General features: G+C 39.8%; 1 protein-coding gene and 1 long non-coding RNA gene across 3 annotated transcripts; one reads left to right on the plus strand and one right to left on the minus strand.

Moving 5' to 3' along the window:
• Positions 1 to 26,050, plus strand: LOC122645841 (syntaxin-61-like). 2 transcript variants are annotated; one of them, XM_043839231.1, is made up of 8 exons: positions 1 to 270; positions 5,118 to 5,192; positions 6,850 to 6,963; positions 17,491 to 17,604; positions 17,858 to 18,057; positions 25,175 to 25,265; positions 25,594 to 25,659; positions 25,799 to 26,050. In XM_043839231.1, exons 2-8 carry the CDS (start codon positions 5,139 to 5,141, stop codon positions 25,907 to 25,909), a joined length of 750 nt encoding a protein of 249 aa, XP_043695166.1. In that variant the 5' UTR covers positions 1 to 270; positions 5,118 to 5,138; the 3' UTR covers positions 25,910 to 26,050. The 2 variants fall into 2 exon arrangements, with proteins under 2 accessions (XP_043695166.1, XP_043695168.1); XM_043839233.1 differs by having other exon boundaries at positions 1 to 137.
• On the minus strand, positions 5,863 to 24,992 carry LOC122645842. The gene is made up of 3 exons (XR_006330523.1): positions 24,981 to 24,992; positions 21,462 to 21,465; positions 5,863 to 5,998 (listed from the first exon to the last, which is right to left on the minus strand). It is a non-coding gene; the product is annotated as an uncharacterized LOC122645842 (long non-coding RNA).
• Positions 26,051 to 27,050: the final 1,000 nt, after the last annotated feature.

Raw genomic sequence — 27,050 nt, forward strand, 5'->3', positions numbered from 1 at the left:
AACGAAACTCGAGCAATTCCTCCTTTTTCTTTTTTTTTTTCTCCTTAGCAGTGAAGTCAGAAGATATACTCGTTTAGCCGAGCAGATGCTGAGGATTTCGACAACGGTTGGCTTTCACTTATGAATTGAGGAATCTCGTTGGAACTTGGAAGTCCGATCTCTTTGAATTTTCATCTTATTTTGTTTCCCCCTTTTGTTCTCCAACTTCTTACTGAAACGAACCAGAGTTGGATGAAACATCCAGTGGAACTCGTTTTGGTATTTTGTTAGGTAAGCATTTGATTGAGTTCATTAAAGTCCCATTCACTGACGTTATTAGCGTAATCCTTTTTTATCCCAATCTATATGAACACCATTTCAGAGTGCTCCAAGCTTTGGGTAATTTGAATTGCAATTTTTTTTTAAATAGTTTTTATCATATTCTTGCTGCTATTGGATCACCAAAAATATTTAAGGGCTATTTGAATATTCAATTTTCGTTGCTTATGTATTTTCTGGTGCTACTGCTGCTATTGCATCATTGTGAATACTTGATCTGTCTTTTGAAATTTTGTTGGCCCATGTTATTGAATTATGGACTGGCTTGTTGGCTACTTGTATGATGACTTACAACTTGAGTAGGTGCATTACATTCTGAGTTGCATGAGTTAACTTTTTTGTGAAGGATTCCAAGCTGTTAGAAATGAAGTAAAGTGTCTTTTTCCAGATTCACTTGTTATGGTGGTTGATGTAGCTGCACATTAATTTTTTTTTTTTCAGGATACAAAGCTAGGTTTAAAGATTTGAGTTTGAGCATGTCTCGGAAGTTTGAAGGAGAAAGTCTGACTCTTTTTGGAAGGTCAAGACTCAAGAAGTCTAGTTGGTCATTCCCACAGAATTTTTTGTTTTCTGTTTTTTTTTTTTTTTTGGCGGGGGGGGGGGGATTGGGTAATGTAAGACTAGATTAGGTTAACCTAGCCCCAAATACCCACAACACAAAATTTGAAACAAAATCAGAATTAGAAGGTTTAAGAATTTAGACCAAACCAGCCATGGAAATGCAACCAAATTTGGATCGATTGAAGCTTGTATGGAGGGAAAACATTGCTGAAAATTTCACTCAATTCTGATGGTGGAGTTGGGAGATATGGAAGCAACACCAAATTAGAAGGTTAAGATCTATAGGCCAAACCAACCATCAGTTTGGGCTCAAGTCTGGATCGAGTGGAGGTCTTGTTGAGAGGAAATTCTGCAGCAAATTTGATGTAATTCTGATGGTCAGAAGTGGGGTTATGAGATGGGAATGAAAATAGAAGGTTGGTGTTATAGAACAATCCAGCCAGCAGACTGGGCTGGTACTAGGATCGAGTGGGTTCCTTGTGATTGTGATTCAATCCTCCAAATCTCTGCTGGAACAGAGTTCAGACTTCAGACTTCAGAGAAAAGGAAAAGTTGGTTCGAAAGTTGCAGACAGCAGGGCAGAAACAGATCTGCAGAGGTGAGCCTCGATTCTTCTTCTTCTGATGATTTTGGAGTCTCACAGAAGTAGCAGTAGCAATAGGTTGCAGTCTCACAGCAATAACAGTAGCAAAGGATCGATTGGAGAAGAAGATAAAGGGATAAGGAGATTCGGCTCTCTCAGCCCTAGGGCTTTTGGCTCTCACCAGCCAGTCCTCTCAGCCCTTCAAATCACTCACATGGACAAGAGAAAACTTGCTCAAAGCAATAATAATCAACTTCATTAAATCATGGGGAGGCTTCTAAAGCCTTTACAATATATAGAGGGCCATATTTGCACCTCAAGTAACAAAGAAATAGAAACTTCACATAAAAATAAAAACTAAACTGAGCTAAGGGTGCTTAAGAGACAACCACAAAATATGTAAGAGAATAATTCTAAAAATAAAAACTAAATTAAACTCCTAATTCCCCACACATAGACAAAATTGTCCATTCTAAAAAGTCTTCACATGATCTGGTCTTGGGCCCCACAGGATCTTCTAATAATATTCCATCAAGGCAAAATAAGGGGCTGTGACATTTTTCACGTGAACAGTGTTTTGGCATCCTTTTCTTCATATTTTGATCTACATCATTGGGATTTTTGCTTGGGTGACTTCAGTTAGGAGTTTAAAGGGAGCAAGATTTAGGGTGGGAACACTCATACAAGATAGATGGATGGGCACCGACTTTTGCCATGTGGCTGTTCGGATGGTGCTGAAATTTTATTGGCTGGTAGACCTCGAGTTACCTTGTCCACATGTCAAGTTTCAGTGAATGAAGTTGGCCATCTGGTAAAAAAGCCATTAAAAAAATCAAGGATTGTGAAATTTGACAATCATACATGAGAGAGTAAATGATTCAATTTTGTAATGACCCAGCCCCTCTATTGGCATGATATTGTCCTCTCTGGCCCAATGGGCCTCAAGGCTTTAAAACACTTCATGCCATGTAGTGGAGGCTACTTTTTATCAATAGCTCAAGATCTCCATCTCTAGCCGATGTGGGACTAAGTTTGCACCCCTCACCGATCTCCCTAACCCCCTGGTACTCAGCAGTGTCTTGATGGGGACACCTCAACGATCTCCCAGGCAGGCCGGTACTGAGACATATTCTTGGGGCGTTACAAATTTGAGGCTGAAATTTGACACGTAGCTGATCCAGACCATTCATATTAGTGGTTGGAGTTGCCACATCAGCCTTCAATGTGGCACAAATAGGTATGACTGCCCATACATACGGTGTGTGTGCCATAGATAAAAACCTTCTGTGGAGTTTGAATTATCCTCTATCGAGTTGATATTAATCATAATTGGTGAGTACTAATAGGAGTAAGATTTAAGTAAAGTCTATGTAAAGGGGTCATGGAGTAAAGCTGACAAAACCTTATTTGTGAGGCTTGAAATGACGTAATCCATGAATAGATTTTTTCTCTTACAAGTTACAAGTCACCAAGAATCTTAGTTGAATTGGATGAAATGACTGCCCTGGCTTAGTTTTGAATAGAATACTTTGAACTTCTATGATTACAAAGGGAAAAAAAGGCTATCAAACCAGTGAATGGGTTTGGCCACTTGATTATAGATGCAGAAATGTGTTAGTCCATTGGTTCTATCCATCCATTGCTAAGATGGTTACATCATGTTATTCTTGCTTTAGGTAAAATATTTACTTAATTCTTAACTAAATCAGTAAGATGGGAAAAAATTGAGGAATTGATCTCTAGTTTTAAACTGCAAGCAGTAGTTGAATACTGCAATTTGAGGACATATTTGAAAAAGAAAAAGGTTTTAGAATAAAATGGAAGGAAAATATGTATTCTAAACAGACAGATATAAGCGAAGAGAAGATGAAGATTAAAAATTTGAAATATCTAAATGTGATATTAATGTTAGGCTGAATACAGATATCATCGACCCCAGTTATAAGATAAACCCCAACAATTAACAATAATAAATCCTCCAAACAATCGCAGCAACTTAAGATTAGATTACTGTTCACAGAACTAAAGAATTAGGATGGGATTAAGAAAATATGTAACTCACAAAACCTGGATCCAAAAGGCTGTTCTTCTGATCGAAGGTAGCTTAAATTAAGTCTAATCAAGCCTCCAAACCATAGTTATCAAGGCGGGAAAGCGACCATGGCGTTTTAGAGGGGCAAAATTCAAGGCGACACCGCTGCAAGGCACCCAAGGCATCCAAGGCGACCAAGGAGCATGGACGCCATGGCGACGCCTTGATAACTATGCTCCAAACAGCATTTTTTTCAGACCAGAGGTTGCAGAGATATGACCCCTAGAATTTGGCAACATTAGGGCTGAATTGGGAGAAATTGAATAACTCCAAGCACAGGCCTTCAATGGCCCTGATCTCCTGGTCAAATGTCCCTTTTGGGGGGTCCAACAAAACCCCAAAAGCTTGGCTGGAACTAGTCACCGGTGGGGAAGATCTTGGTGATCAATCCCTGCCCAGAATTCCCTCCCAGACTCAATTCTATGGGTCTGTTTGGTGTCTCCTAGTCTTCGGTCGGCAACTCAGTTGGATGATCAATATAATAACTCCAGGGGCCTCAGATGGCAGCAATCACACAAAGAAAATCAGAGAAATAGAGAAAAACGGAAGTAAGTAGAAGAGAACTGGATGTGTGGGTGGGGGTAGGCTCTCTCAGCCTTGGGCCTCTCACCCTCAGCTATATCCCAGCTGTTGAACAATCTTTCTGAGATTTAGAGGTTGCAAGCAAACTTCAAATTTCATTGATTAACTGTGTAGAACATTACTACTGATGGCCTCTATATATAGCTTGGCCAGACTTCTCAAATAGAAAGTTTAAAATTAGAAATTTACAACCAAAAGGAAAGAACACAGAATTAGAAAGTACTCAGGATAGGAAACTACTTGTATAACAAGGACTTACTAATCTAACTTGCTTGCTAAGAAAATAGCATAGGAAATAAAAATATTAACAAATTAGTCTTCTAGAAGCTGTAACCGATCTCCCCTCCTTGCTACTGATTTAGTTTCTTAATAAGATAAAATAGGAGACAGATTTGGTCTTCTTGAAGGGCTGGGCTGGACCAATCTAAACCAGGTTCGATTGGACCAGCTGCTGGTCCTGGTGCCCCTTCTTCCTTCCTTCTGCAGTATTGTAGCCCAGTGAAGGGGTCTACATCAGATATAGGCAATTGGGGGAGGGTTTATTGATCATTCAGCTAGTATAGACACATGATATGAATAAGTAAAAGATCAGAATTCAATTTTGAAATCCAGCTAGAATGTGACATTTACAGTTTTGCATAGAGTAAACTTTGTTAATTTCTTTCTTGTCTTCATGCTGATTAACCAACAACAACAACAAACTCAGCCTTATCCCAACTAAATGGGGTCGGCTACATGGATAAAAAAAACAGAAGAACTGCATGCTGATTAACCATTTTATAATTTTCAAGAGGATGTGTCATTACAGACTGGATAACATGTGACTAGCCAATCTTGCATTGCTCTAAATAAATCCTTTTCCTTGATAATTGGTAATGTGCCTTGTTTCATAGTGTATACATTTTGTTGCGATATTTGTTTTTATTTGTTCATTCTGTCAATTTGTGCATTATTAAATTATTTTTTTTTGATCTTCTCTAGGGGAAAGAAACAAGGTACAATATGACTGCGGCTCAAGACCCATTTTACACTGTTAAAGAGGAGATTCAGGAATCTGTAAGTCTCGACTGCTTTCCATTTTGTACACTGATCCGGGAAGAAGTGATTTTACCTGGGGTTTGATTGATTAGCTCCAAACACTGTATTTTTGTTTTGAAAAAAAAATAAAAAAATAGTAGTTGATACTTAGTAATTGGAAAGCACAACTCATTAAAAAGTTCTTTATCATTTAGATTGTTTGGGATATCTGAGTCAGATATCACTTCTCCATTCCTTTCCAATTCAAATTTCTTTAATCATATCAGTGCTGGTTCATTTATTTGACTTTTATTCACTGTTTGAGTTTGGTTAGTGACATGAGAATTACATTTGATTGATGCAAAAGTGGTACCTTGAATGATGGCGGGTGGGCTGCCTATGCTTGATAGTGATGCAACAGCTAGGTACAAGCTACTGTAGCAGAGAAGGAAGAAGGCAAGGCCAGATTCCTAGTCTCTTTAGGAATTGTATTCCTATTCTTTCTAAGAATCCTATTTCTAGTCAGAATCCTATTCCTAGTCTGACTTGGAGTTCTATCTCTTTTCTTGTTTTGACTGTTCATTTGGCCTAGTTCAGGTTGGATTAGGATTCTTGAAGTCCAGTCCTTTTTGATTATTTTTTTTTATTAAGTTCTTGAATTATTAGGAATTTGAATCTGTAGTACATTCTAAGTGTATGTTCTGTTTTTAGAGTCCTAGTTTGAGTAGGAGTGTCAAATACAAGTCTTTTTTGACTATTCCAAGTAGTAGTTTGAATTCCAAGTTAGTTTAGAACTGTTAGAGAGTCAGTTTATGAATTCTATATATAAATGTAGTGGCCTGTGGCTGCAGACACGACTTTATAAATTATTACCTGGACACAAAGTTCTAAAACTAAGGTTTTGACCAGCCAGAAACCAAGATATGGTCGAAACTGGTTGAAAGCTGGTCGAAACCTGTGATTTTTTTCCTAGCCAACTCGAGTTGGTGGTTTCGAGGCCCAAAAATGTTTTTTTTGATCTGATTTTTTGTATACATCCTATTTTGGACATTCTAAACACAATGCATGAACTATTTTCACAAATCAAGGTACTTGTGGTTTTTGACCCAAGTTTGATAGTGTATTGTTCTTGGACAGTGGCTGGAAACCAGGGTAGACACTTATTTATGCCAAATATCATTTAAGTAAATGAATCATTTACTTAAGATATTATTCATAAATAAGCAAATACCCCCTATTTGAATCCAATCAAAATAGTTAAAAAATTGAATTCTGAAAAGATAAAAAGTCAACCCCCCAGTTCAAGAACAAAAACTTGATTTTCGGCGGTAGGTGAAATTTTCAACTTTTGATGCTGGGTTTTTTTCTCAAATCTAAAAATTTCATAAATCTTAATATGGTAAAACATTGCTAAAAACCAAAAGTGTGGTAAAATATTCATTTGTCTTGATGTCTTTAAAATATTTTCATTCAGTGCGATTTTAAACAACATTCACGCACACCAAATTAGGTTTAACCAGAACATAACTCCTACCAACCACATAACTTTCCGTGGATGAAATTGCATTTTTTTTTTTATCCACATGTTATAGTCGTATCCTTCATGTTAGGAGATTCAAGGTTTGATCTTGACAATCATGACTTATGTTCAGGTTTCTTTGAATGTGTCCAACTTTTCTGCATTTTTCTTGTTCAGATTGATAAACTACAATCTATATTTCATCAATGGGAACATGTACGTTTGAATAAAGGAGAGCACATCCATCTCATGAAGGAGTTGTTTGTTGGATGTGAAAGCATTGAATGGCAGGTATTACAGCCGAAGGTGAAAAATCACCTGTTTTTTGAATTTCTACCTAATTCCTTATTTTGGTTCGAACTGTCGTAGACTGCCACTTAAAATTGGATGTACAAAGGTGGTAAGAGAAGGCATAAATTGGCTATGATGCACCCATTGTTCTGTGAATAACCCTCATTTTTACCTATCTATGCCAGATCAATTTCAACTTGCAGATGACTACTTGATTATCTAGTCAAGTTGCTCTAGCAAAGTTATACAGACTACTTGGGACTGATATGCTTAGCAGCATCTATGGTCATCAGAAAGGCTAGACATGTTTATTTATTTATTTATGATATAATAATGAGTATTTATTTATTTATAAATTATATGGAGAAAAGTTCTCTGTGGGGGACACAGGGGCCACACCCAGACACAGTTGGGCGAAGTGACCACCCCGCCCTCCACGAAAGGCGGAAATGCTGCCCCCGGAGATGCCAGAGCGCATGTGGCCCCTGCGGTTCCCCACAGAGGATGCTCCCCCAATTTATATATTAAAAAAAATGGAATGTCAATAAAGAAACCACTACTGAAAAATAGGGTATTTAACTGCCATAGGGCAAAAATGATAACTACAGTAGGAAGCTGACCTGCTGCTGAAACAAGATCTTGCCACTCACTGTTTGTGGTACATCCACTAAATGGATTTCAGAAGAAAGGCCGCACTGCAGGTGGAGTCTGGATCTTTTTTTTTTGAGGCCATGGATGTATGAGAATTTAGAAATGCTAGTGAAAAACTGATGAAACTGTTATGTCCTTTTGAGTTGGGAACATTAAAATTAGGGGTGTCAATCATCCGGTTTCGGTCGGGTTGAATCGGTTTGGGTCTGGTACTAGGCCAAGCCGAAGCCGAACTGGTGAGGTAGAGTTTGGTTTTGGTCTGATTGGATTCCAATTTTGTTTCGATTTCCCTAACGGGTTTGTATCAGTCCAGTTTGGTTTTCCATATATAATAATAATAATAATAATGATTTATTTATTTATTGGTTTGGTTTTCGGATTTTGATTGGCCTGGTCGGTTTCTAAAACCCAAAATGAAGTCGAACCGCTAAGTATTTTGTTTGCTTTGGGCTGGGGCTGAACCGGTTGGTTTCAGTTGGTCCGACTGGTTCCGGCTGGAATTTGACACCCATACTTAAAAGTATTAAATTAAATATCTCAAGATAAATGGATGAAATCTACCAATGTGGGTGGGACTTGCCTAACATATCGACATTGTGTGGAGTGTAGACTGGACAGAGGATCCTAAACGTATATTCTTCTGGGAATGCTAGCCTTCATGTCTGTGAGGATTGAGGAGGCTTGGCCTTCCTGCTGCCATACACTGGATCACACTCCAATGCGGTACGGATCTTAGGGTATTAGAGTAAAGCCAAGAGGTCCAGTGTATAAATTGTACACCCCATGCTTCTTAAAGGATTGTGGGGCTAAATTCTTTTATTCTTCCGTATTCATTTCAATTAAACAAAACTTATTAAAGTTCTTAAGTGCTCCAAAAACAAATACAGCAACAACATAATTTTTCATTGCAAATAAGATAGCTTTGATAAGGATGAGGGTTGGTTGAACAACTAGTTTTGCAAATCTGGTGGAATAGGAGGCCACATCTGCCAGGTGGCACCTTACCTGGCAACCAATTTTTTTCCATAGTGGGCCCTACCATCTTTAATTCATTTTAAGTTTAGCCGAAACAGACCGATATGTTGCAAAATAAAGCATTAAAAAGAAACATTATTAATGTTTGGAAAAACTGTTGGATGACAAAAAAGACAAGGAATTTCAATACATGGTCGGCTATACATTGAGATAGCTTGTATAATTTTACTTGTGACAAATCCAAAGGGTACCTCATTTATCCAAGGGTTCAGATTGGCCAGGTCAGCATTAAACATGTTTTAAACGAGGTTCCCTTTCCAATATTGTAATAAAGAAGAAGAAGAAGAAGAACAATGGAAATCGTGTAACACTTGGGAGGTTTCCACTTAGTAGTAGAGCTCCCACTTCATTTCATATATATAGAGACTTAAGATACATAAGAGACACAATAGGAAATAACATAACCGAAAATACCTAAACTACCCCTGAATATATCCGAAACTTAAAACAGTCTCTACTAACACTCCCCCTCAAGCTGGAGCATAGATATTAATCATGCCCAGCTTGTTACAAATGTAATCCACTCTAGCACTCCCCAAGGACTTTGTGAACACATCTACAAGTTGCTCTCCTATACGAACATAAGTAGGAGAAATGAGCCCTTGTTGCAGCTTCTCATGAACAAAATGACAGTCTATTTCGATGTGTTTTGTTCTCTCATGAAACACAGGGTTCGAAGCAATATGAACAGCAACTTGATTATCACACCATAGTTGCATAGGTGAGTTGTTTGTAAATTCAAGCTCAGTCAACAACTGTTTCATCCACATTAACTCACATGTAACATGTGCCATGGCTCGATACTCTGACTCTGCATTGGATCGAGCCACAACAGTTTGTTTCTTGCTTTTCCATGAAACGAGATTCCCTCCAACAAATTGTGCAGTAGCTTGTAGTTGACCTTCTGTCAACAGGAGATCCAGCCCAATCAGCATCTGAAAAGCCCTCAATCCTTCCATGTCCATGATCAGAGTAAAGTAGACCCCGTCCAGGAGCCTTCTTGAGATACCTCAAGATACTAATACCAGCATTCCAATGAGATGTCCAAGGAGCAGACAAGAACTGACTTACAACACTGACAGGGAAGGCAATGTCAGGTCGAGTCACAGTTAAATAATTTAGTTTTCCAACAAGTCTTCGATACTTCTCAGGATCACTAAGAACATCACCAGCATCAGCTGTAAGCTTCAAATTAGGATCCATAGGAGTATCTAGAGGTTTAGATCCTAACAACCCTGTCTCTGAAAGAAGATCAATGACATACTTTCGTTGTGAAAGTGTAACCCCTTTCCTTGATTGAGCCACTTCCACACCCAAGAAATATTTCAATCTTCCCAAATCTTTAATCTGGAACTTCTGCTGTAAGTGCACCTTCAGCTTCTCAATCCCTAAAGAGTCATCTCCTGTAATGACAATATCATCCACATATACAATAAGAAATATTCTCCCTGCTTCAGAATGCCGGAGAAATACAGAATGATCACTACTACAACGTGTCAGTCTAAACTCCAAAATGACTTCAGTGAACCGACGAAACCAAGCTCGAGGCGACTGTTTTAGTCCATACAAAGATTTCTTGAGCTTGCACACCATACCACACTCCCCCTGAGCAACAAACCTAGGAGGTTGCTCCATATAAACCTCCTCATGGAGTTCCCCATGCAAGAAAGCATTCTTAACATCCAACTGAAATAAGGGTCAATGATGAGTAGCTGCAAGAGAGATCAAGATACGGACAAAAGTAAGCTTGACCACAGGAGAAAAGGTGTCCAAGTAATCAACCCCATACACTTGGGCATAACCCTTGGCCACAAGGCGAGCCTTCAAACGAGCTAAAGAACCATCAGGATTCACCTTTGCCACAAAGACCCACCGACAACCAATAACAGATTTACCTGAGGGTAGGGGAACCAGATCCCATGTCTGATTGACCTCTAAGGCCAACAATTCCTCAGTCATAGCAACCCGCCAGCCAGGACTAGATAATGCCTCTGCAACAAACTTAGGGACAGGATGTTGCTCAATAGTGGTCAAGCAAGTATGAAAAGTAGAGGATAAACCAGAGTAAGACACAAAGTTAGACGAAGGATGTTGAGTACAACTCCAAACATCTTTGCGTTGAGCAATAGGTATATCAAGGTCAGAGAAAACAGCAGGAGAAGTAGGATCAGGGGAAGAAATATCAGGAGAAGAAGAGGTACCTGGGGAAGGATCCACCGACGAAGAAGAGGATGGTGAAGGAGGAGCAGCGGGGGCCCAAGTCTTCCAATTATGGCGATGGAAAACAGTAGGCTGTGGCACCTGTGGAGCTGGCGGCAATGATGGTGGGGATTCCTGTGGAACAGAAGACAAAACAGTATACACAGGAAGATCATCATCTAAGTCAGAAGAAACCATCGGAGAGTTCGTATAAAGAGTAGACTCAAAGAAATAAACATCAGCAGTGACAAAATATTTCTGGAACTCAAAGGAATAACAACAATAGCCCTTTTGAGTTCGAGAATATCCAACAAAGATGCATTTAAGAGCTCTTGGATCCAACTTAGAGATTCCTGGGTGATGATTACGAATGAAACAAACACTGCCAAAGACACGAGGGGGTAAGGCAAATAAAGGAATAGAAGGAAATAAAAGGGAATGAGGTATCCCACCATGTAAAACTGAGGAAGGCATGCGGTTAATGAGATGGCACACAGTCAAGACAACATCAGCCTAAAAAGATTTGGCAACCTTCATTTCAAACAAAAGGGACCGAGTGACCTCCAACAAATGTCTATTCTTTCTCTCAGCCACACCATTCTGTTGTGGGGTGTCGGCACAAGAAGACTGATGGATAATGCCATGTTGTGTCATAAAAGTAGAAAAAGGGGCAGAAAAGTATTCCTTAGCATTATCACTACGAAGAATACGTAAAGGAGTGCTAAATTGAGTCTTAACTTCATTCACAAAGGCACAAAAGATAGAGAACAATTCAGAACGATTCTTCATTAAATAAAGCCAAGTAACTCTGGAATAGTCATCAACAAAAGTAACAAAATAACGAAATCCCAACTTGGAGGCAACCGGACAAGGGCCCCATACATCTGAATGAAATAAAGCAAAAGACTGACTAGACCTTTGATTGACTCTAGGGGGATAGCTCACACGATGAAGCTTCCCAAACTGACAGGACTCACAAGGTAAACTAGAAAGAGACTGAAAACGAGGATCCAAAATGCGTAGACTTTGCAATGATGGATGGCCCAAACAACAATGGACTGGTGAGGAGATGCCAGGCTCGAACATGCCACAGATAAAGTGTCTTCAAGTAGGTGTAGCCCCCCTGACTCACGACCTCTACCAATCATCCTCTATGTCGTAAGATCCTGAAAGATGCATGAATCAGAGAAAAAGGTTACAGAATAGTTATAAGTTTGAGTAAACTTGGTAACAGATAGAAGGTTAAAAGGAAACTTAGGTAAATAAAGAACAGAAGATAAGGATAAAGAAGGAGCGGCCTGAACAGTGCCTGAACCAGTTACTTTAGCTAAAGAACCGTCAGCTAAGGTAACACTAGAAGAGGATACACAAAAGGAAGAAAATATACCTGAGACCCCAGTCATGTGATCAGAGGCCCCTGAATCAATGATCCAGGGGCGGGAAGCAGTCGAAAGACATGCTGTTGCATTACCTGTCTGTCCGAAAGTAGCAGTGGAAGGCTGGGAGGACTGAGAGATCTGGAACTAGGTAAAACGAGCACAATCCTCATCAGACGGCATCACAGTAGTCCTACCCTTAGAAGAGGATGAGGAAGGTGTAGTCTCAGTAGTGGCAGCAGAATTGGCAAACTGTTGCTGTGGTGGTTTGCCATGAAGTTTCCAACAAAAGCGTTGGATATGCCCTGTAAGTCCACAGTGGTGACATGTCCTCACCATACCAGAAGATTCGGATCCTGAAATGGGTGCTTTCCCAAGCAAAGGGGACATAGGAGCTTTCCTAGAACTACCTCCACGCCCACCACCACCACCAGCCCCTGGTCCAGTGGAGAGACCACGGTTGGGTGGGAAAGAAGCTAAGGCTGAACTGTCAATGTGCATAGAATCATGAGTGCTTTCTCGTGACACTTGGAGAACACGAGAGAAAGCCTCAGAGAGTGTGGCTTCCTTGTCACCACCAAGTATCTGGGAACGTACAGACTCATATTCCTTCCTAATAGCACCTAAAAATCCCATAACTGCAAGCTGCTCTCGCTGGTTCTGCATCTGCTGTACATCAGAAGTAATAGGAAGCAGAGAGTTCAACTCCTCATACATCCTCTTGTACTCAGCAAAGAACTGGACTATGGGACGGCCCTTCGGTCAGACCGATAGAAATCCTGAGATAACTTGTAAATACGATTAGGTTGTTTTGTCCAGAATATAGAACATCCAAATATTCCCACAAGTCCTTCACTGTGTCAATGTGAGTAACAAGATCAACAATCTGGTGGTCCATGGAGTTCAAAAGCTGTCCCAAAATACGTGCATCAACTGTGTCCCAAGTAGTATCATCCTTAGGCTTGGTTTTGGTTAGATGACCCTGCTGATCCCTACCAATCGGTACCAACCTAACAATCTTCTTCCATTGTTGGAAGTTGTTGATCCCCTCTAGCTTTGTCTCAGTAATTTGGCTAGATGAGGAAAAAACAACTTCACCAACAGCAGCCTTCGATGGTTCACCCATTTCAACAAACACAAGGTGAACAATAAATCAACAACACAAAGATAGTAACAAAACAACTTCACCAACAGCAGCCTTCGATGGTTCACCCATTTCAACAAACACAAGGTGAACAATAAATCAACAACACAAAGATAGTAACAAAAACCTGAAAAGTCGATCTCAAAACCCTGAAAAGGGTGCCCCAACCTTCAAACTTCAAAGAGAGATTGATCTCCAACCTTCAACACACCAAGAAATAGTCTCCAAACAAGGAAAGGGGAGATCGATCTCCAAAAAAGTAGGCTGGAATCAGCTCCAATGCAAAAAGTCGATCTCTACTTTTTCTCCAAAAATCGATCAAACAACATGATCCAAAGTGCTTTCTAAGGCCTCGAATGTCTTCTCGATGCCATAAACTAAAACTCACCAACAAAAGATCCCTAGTTCCCAATCTCCATTCGAGAACTAGTCTCTAAACAACCCAAAAATGCAGCATAGGGTGCTGCTACCCTCTAAAACACAAACAGAAAGGATTCTCAAAACAGAAACTGAGATGCATCAATCACAACTGATTGAAACCCTCGAAGGAGGAAGAGACAAGACACTAGGAAGGTGTAACAGTGCCTAGAGATCTTGCTCTGATACCATGCAATAAAGAAGAAGAAGAAGAAGAAGAACAATGGAAATCGTGTAACACTTGGGAGTTTTCCACTTAGTAGTAGAGCTCCCACTTCATTTCATATATATAGAGACTTAAGATACATAAGAGACACAATAGGAAAAAACATAACCGAAAATACCTAAACTACCCCTGAATATATCTGAAACTTAAAACAGTCTCTACTAACAAATATAATGCACACAAATTTTATTTTGTAATATTTTGTATTAACTATAGAGATAAATTTTTTTTTTTAAAAAAGGCCAAGTGTATATATATATAAATAGAGATGAGGAACTAAAAGAGCCAGGGGCAGACCTAAAATGACCTCAGGAGAAGTGGTGAGGAAAGACATGCATAGCTTAGGCCTTGTATCAAATATGACCTCGAATAGAACTGATTGGGAGGCAAGGATCCATGTAGCCGACCCCATTTAATGTAGCTCTAGGTAGGAGAAGGATCCTACTAGAGGCCAAGCAATAGGATCTAAAAGGGGCTGCTGGTTCGAATGGGCACCATTAGGGAATTAGGGCAGAATTAGGATTAGGTTTATGAGAATGGAGTTATGTTACATGGTTTTAATAGGCAGGTCTAGGAGAAGCTAATAATATAGGTTTGAATGAGGTTTAAACAAAAAATTAAAATTCAAAAATTTAGGCTTAGGGTTTCGGGTTTTGGGTTTTAGAATTTAGGTTGAAATTAGAGTTTAAACATGGAATTAGGGCAAGGGGCTAAGGTCGAGTGCTAAGGGCAATGGGAGGGATGTTCGGCTGTAATATGGTGCAATTCTGATGGCTGGTTAGGTCTACACAGGAATTTGGGGCTTTCGGGGTTTTACAAAGACAATGTAGATTAGGGTTTGAGTGGGGGAATGGGGCAGAGCTTACAGTTGAGTGTGGGGTGAGGAGAGGGGACTGTGATCTAAGTATGGGTTGAATCTGACGAAGGATGAAGGCTGGCTGAGATTAAGAACATCTAGGGTTTTGATCAAATAAAAATAAAGGGGATCGATTGGGGTAGGCTGTAGAGGATTAGGAGAAGAGGGGAATGACTGAAAATATTAATCAACTTACCGGATTTAGCAGGTCTTCAATGGCAGCTTGAACATTGAGAAGGATGGAACCACCTTCAAACTTAGGGATCCTCCTGGCTGTCACGGCGCAAGGAGTCGTAGGAAATCCACCTACCCTTCTTCCTTGATAGAACCACAAGGCAAACACTCACAAGGAACAGCAGCAGCAACAATCGGCAGCAGCACAATTCTGTTTTTTTAAATTAATCAACTGTGGGGGAGCCTCCCGTGAAATTAGTTTTTATAATAAAAGGCCATAGGCCAAATCCTAATCTAAACAAAACACTCCCTCGGTAAATCGTGGAGGGGTGGGAACCTAATAAAACAACTTAAAACTTAAAAGATAAAAAGACCTAATTGTCCCTAACAACTTAAAATAAAAGACTTAATCAAATCACTCAAATTAAACCAATTGGATGCAATCAATTTGAACCGGTTCAATTAAAAAACATAAAAATAAACTAAGTATTGGGGTAATCCCGTATGCAACCTATGTTCCCCTAGTTTAGGCCCATTAAAGTGGCCTATTACTTAGAAAACCCTTGGGATCAAAAGCCCAACATATATATATCCCAACTCTAGACTTATTTCTAAAAAAATAAGCCCATTTCGATGATGAATCTGCATCACCATTTAGTTGGGATAAGGCTGAGTTGTTGTTGTATATATATAAATGGAGTGAGTATTGTGTGTGTGCGCGCACTTACATATATGTGTATTTATTTACAGTGAGAGAGGGAGGGGGCCATATGTACATGGATGCAGAACACTTTAGGTATATATGGAAAATTTCAGCTTGTTGGTCCCCATCCTTTGTCATGTGGCAAAAGAAAGTGATTTGTTCTGGGAATTTTGAAGTGAAATTTGAAATTTAATGGTTAATGTTGCTGGGGATAGAGCAATGAACAATGAGTTAACTCATGGTATCAAGTATCATATCGGTCTGATATGCCTTCCATGCTTCAGAATGGATATGATATAATGCGATATGGGACAAGAGGAAAAAGAAGACTGTATCAGTGTGTATCGACCCATCTCAGTCGATACTACCCGAGACAGGTCATTACACCTTGAGACAGCTCAATACAACCTGCAAAAAAACCAGAACACAGAGACATTAGAAACCAGAGACTGAAACTGTGAAAAATCAGAGTTGGAGCTCAGATCTGCTAAGATTTGAGCTTGGGAAGCATTCTAGACTCAAAAACAACCCGAAAGGATTCAGAGACCTTTATCGCGCAACCTATCCATCCACCCCTATGTGGACCTATGAGTTGCCGCTGCAAGCCTTCCGTCCACCCTACCATTGGTGTCAAGTGAAACCAATAGCAGGAAAGAAGAAACCCTAATTGTTTTTGGTGTATTGCCAATTTTACCATCCTGTTCATTTTTATTCCTTTGTGCCCTATTCCTAGGGTGTGTTGTTTCATCGATAGACCTTTTTCAAAAGCCAATCATTTGGAATCTTCAATGATGGTTATTATTTACTATGTTTTTAGGGCAATTGATCCATTTCTGGCCTTGATTCTTTAGGTTAATTTGGAATATGCCATTTTCATATATTCATCTCTAAAGAAATCAAATAAAAAAAGACAATAATTGGAAAGTTATTTTATATGGGCGCATGGATCCTGCAAGGCCCGTCAAGGAAACCCCATCTCTGTTACTCCCTCCCCCCTTTCCTCTTTATACTCAGGTAAAGTTTATTTTTGTTGGTCCACACATGGAAGCTTCCATGTACTAACCACCTAATGTTTCACAGAAAAAATCAATCATTTGACACCGCTGTTTTGGCATCTTGCCCTAGTGTTTTTAGCCATCCATTTGTTTTCAACATGTAATGAATCTTCAAAGCTTTATATTTCCACATGGCCAACTCTGGTTGAGTTCTTAATTGACAAGTAATCAAGGAATGGGGCATACATGTCCACAAAAATTGGGCCCTAATTGATCTACCACGTGGTAGATATTGGTCTTAACACATAACTTCCTATGGTTGGACCTAATTACTGCATGTTTATGGTATTATGATTTAAAACAATATTTTGCATGTCAGAAGCATATCCATGTGTTTCTAAAGTGTTTCTATGTGTATCTTCAGCGTATTGTCGGCGTATTGTGTTTATTTGATAGGTCTCTTATAACCACCTTCCCAGTACATTGACTAATATTGATACTTGGCACCTTTGATGTGGACTGGAGCACAAAAAACTTGGCAAATCCAGATGCCCTTTTTAAATAAGAGGTCTGGATCTACCACATCAGCCCCCAAGTGGTCGAGAGAAAGTTGCTTATTGAGTGAAGAGATCTAGATGACATAACTATGAGAACTTTTTCTAATGTTAGTGATTGTGCATTGTGTTTAAAGTATTGTTCATTTATGAAATTCCTTGCACTGCTGCTGAACACCTATTTTCTTGATAGCAAGGTGGATGAATTAGACAAGGCAATAGCAGTTGCAGCCAGAGATCCAACTAGGTATGGCATTGATGAAGCAGAGCTTGAAAAACGGAGGAGTTGGACTAGCACCACTCGTACACAGGTGTAGTCCCTAATTATCTACATTTTGTCCACATTTAATATTGTATTTAGTAGGCTTGGTCTATGCTTCCTGTCGAAAAGATATGGACATAGGTGAAAGAGGTGCTTAACATCAGTTCTTACTAAAGATAATATATAGGTGTTGGTGAAAAATTCTGGGCCATATTACATTTTGTGCTCCATGCTTTGTTAGTTAACTGCATTTGTTATTTAAACAATGGCTTTGGTCTTATAAAATTATAGTATTTTATTAGGTGCGCAATGTGAAGAAAACTGTAGAAGCTGGGAAGGAACAGAATAGTAGAGCCACTGGTACTTTGAATGGGAATCGACAAGAGCTAATGAGGCTTCCAGATGATTATTCTTATAAGAAAGCCGGATCCAACCAGTATACAGTCCAAGGAGATGATGATTTCATATCATCAGAATCAGAAATGCAGCAGCTTCTTATAAGGTACTTCTCCCTCCCCTCTTTTCTTGTGTTCTTTTATTTTCTAGTTATATTGTTTCCTTCTTTTTTCCTTTCTTTGTTTCACTTCTTCCACCAATTATTTATGGTGGATCATTGGAGAGAAAAATGGTTGTTAAATTATGTACACCAGAATACCATGGGGGTATTCTGGTCTTTTGGTGTTTTATTTATTTTTTATTTATGTATTTATGAGCAAGGGTAGAAATGTAATTAGGGCTGTGACATTGTTCACGTGAACAGATTCATGAACAGTGTCGTGAATAGCGTTTCCCCTTGTAATCTCTTTTATTATTATTATAAATAGAGAGCTTGACTGATCTCATTGATCATTCAAGCATTATTCCACAAACCTGTTTTGTTAACATGGCATCAGAGCCAAAATTTCTCTGATCTAAGTTTTCAAAACCCACCCCCTTCCTATTGTTTTTTCTTTCCTCCCCTTCTCTCGATTTCTTTTCTCTCATTTTTTCCCTTTGCTTCTCCTCCCTTCCTAAGGGCAGCACTACAGAGGTGATCCTATGATCTAGTTGCTGCCCTATTCCCACCTCTGTTTTTCTCCTTTATGAGATAATTTATTTGGTTTGATTGCTGCTGGTTCTTGTTTGCGATTTTTGGAGTTTCCAGAATTTTGAAGCCCTAGCCACTACCATTGATCAAGGCTGGTTTTTTGCATATTGGACACTCATCTGCGATCTGGACCAGCTGCCCTCAAGCCTCTTTTGGTTGTTGAAGACCCCTTCTCCCAATCGATTCCTCTTTTTTAGGGTTTTCTAAAACCCTGATCATTATCGATTTTTGGGAATTGGGCTGTTTGTTGCTGTTTTTTTATTGGAGCTTCTTCTCTTCATCAAGGACATCCTCTACAGGTTCTTGGACAGATTCGATCAAGCTTCTTCGTTAATTTTTTTTGGATCCCCATCACCATATCGATCTCCAATTTTGGGTTCTCTTCCAAAACCCTGACATTGTCGATCTCTGTGGAAGGGATCTCTCTGCTGCTGCTGATTTTTTGGGAGCTGTTTTGCCCTTCATATTGGCCCACTCGACCTTAATTTCAGCTCTTGGTTTGGTGTAATTGCTGGTTTTTCATTCTCCACAGCCTTGTTGCAACTATGGGTGACTCTGCTGATTCCACTGCAACTTCTAATCAACCTGGACATGAAAAATCAGATTATCATACTTTTCAGCCCAATCCCATCAAACTTGATGGCAGCAACTACCTATTGCGGTCTCGATCAGCCTCTTTTGCTATTGCTAGCCGTGGTCTTACTGGCCACATTGATAGCACTGTTCCCATGCCTGCTGCCCCAGGTGCTGCCCTGACTCACTGGCTTGCCAATAATGGTGTTCTCATGTCTTATTTGATTGGTTCTATGACTTTGGACATTGCACATGGGTTCCTCCTTTGTGATACAGCTTCTCAGGTTTGGTCAGCCTATAAGGAAACGTACGGACAGCTTGGTAATGATGCACAGGTCTATGAACTCAGGAAGAAGGTTCTTCATACTACTCAGGGGGACTTAACAGTCTCTAAATATTATGCTACTTTGCGCAACCTGTGGCAACAGTTGGACCACTTCTCTGATTACCAACCTGATAATGCTACTTATCTGGCTGCCTATAAGAAACATGTGGATAAAATCAGGGTCTATGACTTCTTGGCTGGGTTGAATGTTGAGTATGACCCAATTTGTGTGTAAGTGTTGGGCCATTCCCCTTTTCCCACACTTGAGCAGTCTTATGCCTTGGTCTCCTTTGAAGAAATCGCCGAGCTGCTATGTTGCACCCTGCTGTCCCTGACAGATCAGCCCTCCAGACTATTGTACCGGCTCCTTCTACACCAGTTGACATTCTCTCTGTGGGTGGTACTACTATCGGCACCATTACTTGTGAGCATTGTCATAAGCCTTATCACACCAAGGACAAATGTTGGAAACTTCATGGGAAGCCCGCTGACTTTGAGGCTAAACGGGCTACCAAGCGAAAACCAAAACCAAGGCCAATCACTCGAGTCATCACACGCAGCCCCTACTACCGACACTGGCCTATTTCGGGAGGATTTACAGGCATTCCTACGTGTGCTAAAGTCTTCCATCCATCGCCTCTACTACACCAAATGCACGCCACTTCGTCTACTCCTGTTCACACTTTGCTCGGTCAGGTATTTCGTTTGGTGGTCATTGTGCCTCTGTAGCTTCCCATCCTTGGATCATTGATTCTGGAGCTACAGATCACATGACCGGGTCCTCTAGCCTCTTCCATCGTTATTCTCCTACCTCTGGGAAAGACAAAGTCAAGGTGGCTGATGGTTCCCTTTCCTCCATTTCTGGAAAAGAAATCATTAACTGCACTCCTTCCCTTCCTTTGTCCAATGTTTTACATATTCCAAATTTTACTACTAACCTTCTTTTTATTAGTAGTATAACTCGTGATCTTAACTGCAAAGTAACATTTTTTCCTTCCCATTATGTTTTTCAGGATCTGGACTCTGGGAAGACGATTGGATTGGGTAAAGTGCATGGTGGCCTGTACCTGCTTAACAATGGACGTTTCACTCCACCTCCATTACTACCACTACATCAGAATTCCTTAGTATCTTTTGAAATTTATCAGGGACACTCTAGATTAGGTCACCCCCCTTTAGGCATCTTAGCATCTTTATTTCCTACTTTGGTCAAACATTGTGATAAGACCGATTTCTTTTGTGAGGCTTGTGTTCTGGCCAAACAGACACGTTCAACTTATTCTATTTCTAATAAAAAGAGTTCTTCACTTTTTCACGTAGTACATTCTGATGTTTGGGGCCCCAGTCATAAGACTTCGGTTTCTGGTCACCGTTGGTTTGTCTCTTTTATTGATTGTCATTCTAGACACACATGGGTTTATCTTTTACACACCAAAAGTCAAGTTTTTTCTTGTTCTCAGCATTTCCATAACATGGTCAAAACTCAGTTCAATGCTACTCTCGAAGTCTTGAGAAGTGATAATGGGACTGAGTATATAGACTCAATTTCAGAAATACCTTGCTGATAAAGACAAGTTGTGTTGATACCCCAGCCCAAAATGGTGTGGCTGAAAGGAAGAACCGACACTTGTTGGAAGTGGCCAAGGCGTTGATGTTTTCGCGCCATGTTCCCTCCCAATATTGGGGGGATGCTATTCTTATTGCAACCTATCTTATTAATCGGTTGCCTTCCCGTGTTCTTGACTCCCGCAATCCGGCCGATATTTTACATGGGAATTCCACCTTTGTGGTTCCTCCCAAAGTTTTCGGTTGTGTGTGTTATGCCAGAGACACTAAACCTCATGGCAAATTTGATCCTCGTGGGTTAAGGTGTATTTTTTTGGGTTATTCTTTAACCCAGAAAGGTTATAAGTGTTACCACCCTCCTTCTTGTCGTACTTTGGTCAGTATGGATGTGGTCTTTCATGAAAGTCCTGCCTATTATCAGTCTACACATCTTCAGGGGGAGAATTCTGGTTCCAGTGAAGATGTGCTTGTGTTTCCTCCCCTTGAAATTCCTCCTACCGCTGCTGTCCAGCCTCCTTTGGCTGCTGTCCCTTCATCTGTAGGGACTCCTTTACAGGGGGAGCATGTAGGAAATAATGGTAGTAATGATCATTGTCAGGGGGAGTAATGTAGTCCTAGATAGGTAGGAGACCTACTAGGAGCCAAACAACAGGATCAAATAACAAAAGGGGCTGCTGGTTCGAATGGACAACACTAGGATTTAGGTCAATTCCTAGGGTTTGGGTTGGATATTGGGAAAGGGGTTTATAGGGTATTAATGGGCAGGTCTAGGGGGTCAATATGGTATAAAAAGGTTAGGATTTGGATGAGTTTTGAAATTATGTAATTTTGGGCAGAATTGAGTTTTAGGGTTTTGGGTTTGGGTTTTAATGGAGCAAGGAGATGAAGTGGTTAGAGTGGGTGTTTGGGGCTGAAATTTGAATCGAGTCTCTCTTAGGGTTTGAGGAAGACTTGATCAAATTTTTAGCGAGTTCTAATGGTTAGATTTGGTCAGGCAGAATTCTCACGAAAATCACCTTGTATGTGACCTTCTAGAAAGAAGAAGAATAGTTGCAGAATTTCTTACTTGTTACAGGTCTTCAATGGCAGCAACTTTGAAGATGAATAATGGGGTCTCCGATCTTCACAATGCAAGGAGATAAGTAGCAGCCCTCCCGATCTTCACGATGCAAGGAGTCGATTGGAGATCCACCAATCCCTTCCACCTTGAGATCCACAAGGATATACACTCACAAGAACAAGAAGAATGGCAAGAAGCATAAAGCTAATTTTTATTAATCAAATTCGTATTCAATACATGGCTCCCTTAGAACCTTATATAAATGACTCAAAATTAGACTTAGACACTAAAAAGGAATGGCCTAACCCAATCCTTAACCTATTAGCTAACTTAAACTCGACTAGGAAGTTGAAATAGACTCAAAATAGAGTCCTAATGACTTAAAAACAACTTAACTACTTAAAATAAAAGAAGATTCCCTACTAGCCAATAGGATATAAGAACCTCTTAGCCAATAGGATCACTTCACTTAAATTAGACCAATTGAACCAATTGGATGCAACCAATTTAAACCGGTTCAATTAAAAACACTAAATAAAAACTAAGTATTGGACTAATCCCGTATGCAACCTATGTACCCCTATTTTAGGCCCAGAAAAGTGGCCTATTACATTAGAAACCCATGGGATCAAAGGCCCAACATGTATGTAACCCAACCCTAGACTTATTCCCAGTGAAACAAGCCCTATTTGGTGATGAATCTGCATCAGGGAGTTAACTCCAGTCCAGAGAACCATCAGTGAATTTCAGAAGAGAATTGACAACTCTAATATCATCAACTACAAGAGACACTCCAACAGAGGGCAACATCAATCCACTGTGGCACCAATACCTATCCAATTGCCGACCCAGGAGTCAAATCCTCCTCCTCCTTGTGGTGAGACCTCTCCTTCCGATCTACCTATTGCTCATCGAAAAGGTACTAGGACTTGCACCCTGCATCCCATTTCTCGCTTTGTTTCTTATAGTTCTCTTTCTCCATCTTTTCGTGTATTTGTGTCCTCTCTTTCTTCTGTTCCTATTCCTAAAAACTGGCAGGAAGCATATATAGATGGAAAGTGGAAGGCAGCTATGTTGGAAGAAATGAGAGCTTTAGAAAAAAACAACACTTGGGATCTTGTAACCCACCCTCTAGGAAAAAAACCAGTGGGATGTAAGTGGGTGTTTGTGGTCAAACAAAAGATTGATGGGTCTATAGATTAGTATAAGGCACGTTTGGTTGCAAAGGGCTTCACCCAAACATATGGGATTGACTATCAGGAGACTTTTGCCCCCGTTGCAAAATTGAATATAGTTTGGGTTATACTATTGTGTGCAGTTAATCTTGGATGGGATCTCCAACAGTTGAATGTGAAGAATGCCTTCCTAAATGGGGAACTTTGTGAGGAGGTATACATGGATATTCCACCAGGTTTTTCTTTCGACAATAATGAAGGCAAGGTGTACAAATTGAAGCGAGCATTGTATGGGCTGAAGCAGTCACCTCGAGCATAGTTTGGTCGGTTCCACAAGGCAATGACATCTGTTGGCTACAAGCAAAGTAATGCTGATCATACTCTCTTTGTAAAGAGGGCTGGTGAGAAGCTCACTGTTCTTATAGTGTATGTGGACGACATTGTGGTTACAGGCAATGATGGGGATGAGATCAGCCGGTTGAAGAGGTTTCTTGGGCAGGAATTCGAGATTAAAGATGTAGGGCCGCTACGGTACTTTCTTGGGATTGATGTTGCCAGATCTTCTAAAGTCATCTTTCTCTCCCAAAGGAAGTATGTTCTAGACTTGTTGGCTGAAACTGGTCTGTTAGGATGTCACCCTTCAGATACTCCTACGGAGGCTACCGTTCGTCTCAAAGAAAAGGAGGGTGAACCTGTTGATAAAGGCCGGTACCAACGCCTAGTGGGAAAGCTGATTTATCTCTCACACACTCCTCCAGATATTGCTGTTGCTATGAGTACTGTGAGTCAGTTCATGCATGATCCCTATTCTTCTCCCATGGAGGCTGTTCTTCGGATTCTCCACTACTTGAAGTCAGCTCCTGGAAAAGGCATTCTTCTGTCTCGTAATGGTAACCTACGGGTAGAGGCGTACACCGATGCTGACTGGGCTGGTTCTGCAGATTGGAAGTCTATCTCTGGGTACTGTTCTTTTGTAGGTGGCAATTTGGTCACTTGGCGTAGCAAGAAGCAGAATGTGGTGGCTCGTTCTAGTGCTGAAGCCGAGTTTCAGGCTATGGCATACGGCATTTGTGAGTTACTTTGGTTGAAAGGCTTGCTACAAGATCTTGGTGTTCCTGTTCATCTTCCAATGATGTTGTACTGTGATAACAAAGCTGCAATCAGCATTGCACACAACCCGGTACAGCATGATCGCACTAAACATGTTGAAGTGGACAGACATTTCATCAAGGAAAAGATGGAAGAAGGGTTGATTTGTGTTCCCTTTGTGAAGTCTGCTGATCAGGTTGCTGATATCTTCACTAAGGGATTATCTAGGAAATTGTTCAATCCCATTCTAGTCAAGTTGGGCATGATTGATATATTTGCACCAACTTGAGGGGGTGTGTTAAATTATGTACACCAGAATACCATGGGGGTATTCTGGTCTTTTAGGTGTTTTATTTATTTTTTATTTATGTATTTATGAGCAAGGGTAGAAATGTAATTAGGGCTGTGATACTGTTCATGTGAACAGTGTTATGAACAGTATCGTGAATAGTATTTCCCCTTGTAATCTCTTTTATTATTATTATAAATAGAGAGCTTGACTGATCTCATTGATCATTCAAGCATTATTCCACAAACCTGTTTTGTTAACATATATGATTTTCCTCCCTGGGGGTTGTGGGGGTTCTTGCAGATATGAACATGATATTGTTTAAGTTGCAAATGGATTTTCTGATACCATGTGATTTGTTTTCATGAATAAGGATGCTTCTTTCAAATACATCTATCCAGTCATGGGAACAATTTAGTAGCACTGATTTTGTGTTTGTCAATTGATACTTGTAGGCAACAAGATGATGAACTGGATGAGCTTTCTGCAAGTGTGGAGAGAATTGGAGGAGTAGGGCTTACTATACATGAAGAACTTCTTGGACAGGTTATTATTCTTAAAATGTGATTCCTTGGTCCAAGCCAAAAAAAAAATTGTAATTCCTTAGTTGTGAACTAATTTTTTACGAATCAAGATACCATTTCTTCAGTTTGCAAAGCTATCCTATTGTTAGAAACATGCTGTTTACCTCCCTTCTTTTGGTGGTAACATCTGTAGAGTAGAGAAGTGGTTGTAAATACACGTTTTAAATGTTTTCCTCAAGCTCTTACTTCGGTTACATGTGTAAACAGTTGCTGTAGGATCTTAAGGTATTTCTTCTCGTATCCTAAATATAACATTCATTTCTTCTAATAGAATTTTCTGGATATCACAGGAAAAGATAATTGAGGAATTGAACTTGGAAATGGACACTACTTCTAATCGTCTTGATTTTGTTCAGGTACTACCTTTTGTTTTCTTAAATTTCCAACTGAAATACTTCACTTCTTTTACTAGCCTTAGTGCAAAATCAGGTTGAGACTAAACTTTTGATCAAGTCACTCAATTGACCGAAAAAATTGCATTTTTTTTTTTGGCAGAAGAAGGTAGCTACGGTTATAAAGAAGGCTGGTGCAAAGGGCCAGATTATGATGATAGTGTTTTTGGTGATTCTATTCTTCGTACTCTTTGTTTTGGTTTTCCTTACATAGGCTACAGAAATAATGAATCAGTTCACAAGGTTGGTTGTATGCAAGTAGAAGGGAGCTTGGTATGAGTATATTTCAAATCTTAAGATTGTTTGTAAAGTCTAAACGAATTATCGATAAATTGATTGACAATATAGTTTGGTTATTAACTTACCTGCCCATGAAGCATTACGTCCTATCTTTCTGGAGGGTGTCATCCATGTTTTTCTCTCAACTGAGATGGAATTGGTAAAGGGTTCTACTGTTCCTTTCATTGTTGATATATACAGCTTTTTGAAGATAAGAATACTGAAACTGTTACACTAAGAGATATCTTTGATGCTAACTCTCCTGAGATTTTGAGATATCTTTGATGGTAATCCTCCTGGGATTTTTCCTGACGTTTTCCATATTCCAAGTAATGGAGCATTCCAAACACTCAGCATGATCAGAACTGAAACAAGAAGAATGTGGGAAATGTTCCCAAATTGCACCTTCTTACTTCTTAAACTTGAATGATCAGATAGCTTTAACCAATACCCTTGGTTTCAATAAAAATTGGTTTTTATTTACCTTTGGTTTGTATCGTTGGACCGGTACAAGATTGGCCACGAATCAGTATAAGCAGATAGGTAATTTACACGTACCTATCCTGAGGTAAGGCCTAATTACAGATCCACTCGTGAGTGTGGGAATTTATGTGTATCTCCCCTGCTTCTCAAAATAATTTATAAGTAAACCTATTACAAAAACGTTAGAATTTAATATATATTGATCAAATTACGCTTCCTGCTAAAATAAACCTCTTCTATTATTTATAGGGATTTGAAAGAATAAACCAAAAGGACTTCTGTTACGCCTCTGGGTACACCGCTTAGACTTGTACTGCCGCTAAGATCTGAGTTGTTGAATCTGATTTCTGTTGCTGTTTAAGATTTCATAGGCGGGACAATTGGAATTCTCTTCTTCAAATCCATGCTTTTATGCTCAGAAATGCCCTTACAAAAGTAGATGATGATCTATTTCAATATCTCACCGGATCAGGTGTTGAAGATGGGTTTTGGTTCTGATTTGGTTGTATCAACTGGACTTGTCGATATATATGCTAAATTTGGAAATATGACATTGGCCAGAACCTTGTTCGATGAAATGCCTTACAAAAGTA

This window comes from Telopea speciosissima, chromosome 11 (assembly GCF_018873765.1).
Source record: "Telopea speciosissima isolate NSW1024214 ecotype Mountain lineage chromosome 11, Tspe_v1, whole genome shotgun sequence".
Taxonomy (NCBI): domain Eukaryota; kingdom Viridiplantae; phylum Streptophyta; class Magnoliopsida; order Proteales; family Proteaceae; genus Telopea; species Telopea speciosissima.

What these genes read in the sequence shown, in the direction of transcription:
- LOC122645841 (XM_043839231.1), top strand. Translation starts at nt 5,139, where the DNA reads ATGACTGCGGCTCAAGACCCATTTTACACTGTTAAAGAGGAGATTCAG. An exon ending in CTAGCACCACTCGTACACAG is followed by an intron (nt 17,605 to 17,857) that starts GTGTAGTCCCTA and finishes GTATTTTATTAG; the next exon opens with GTGCGCAATGTGAAGAAAAC. An exon ending in ATCGTCTTGATTTTGTTCAG is followed by an intron (nt 25,660 to 25,798) that starts GTACTACCTTTT and finishes TTTTTTTGGCAG; the next exon opens with AAGAAGGTAGCTACGGTTAT.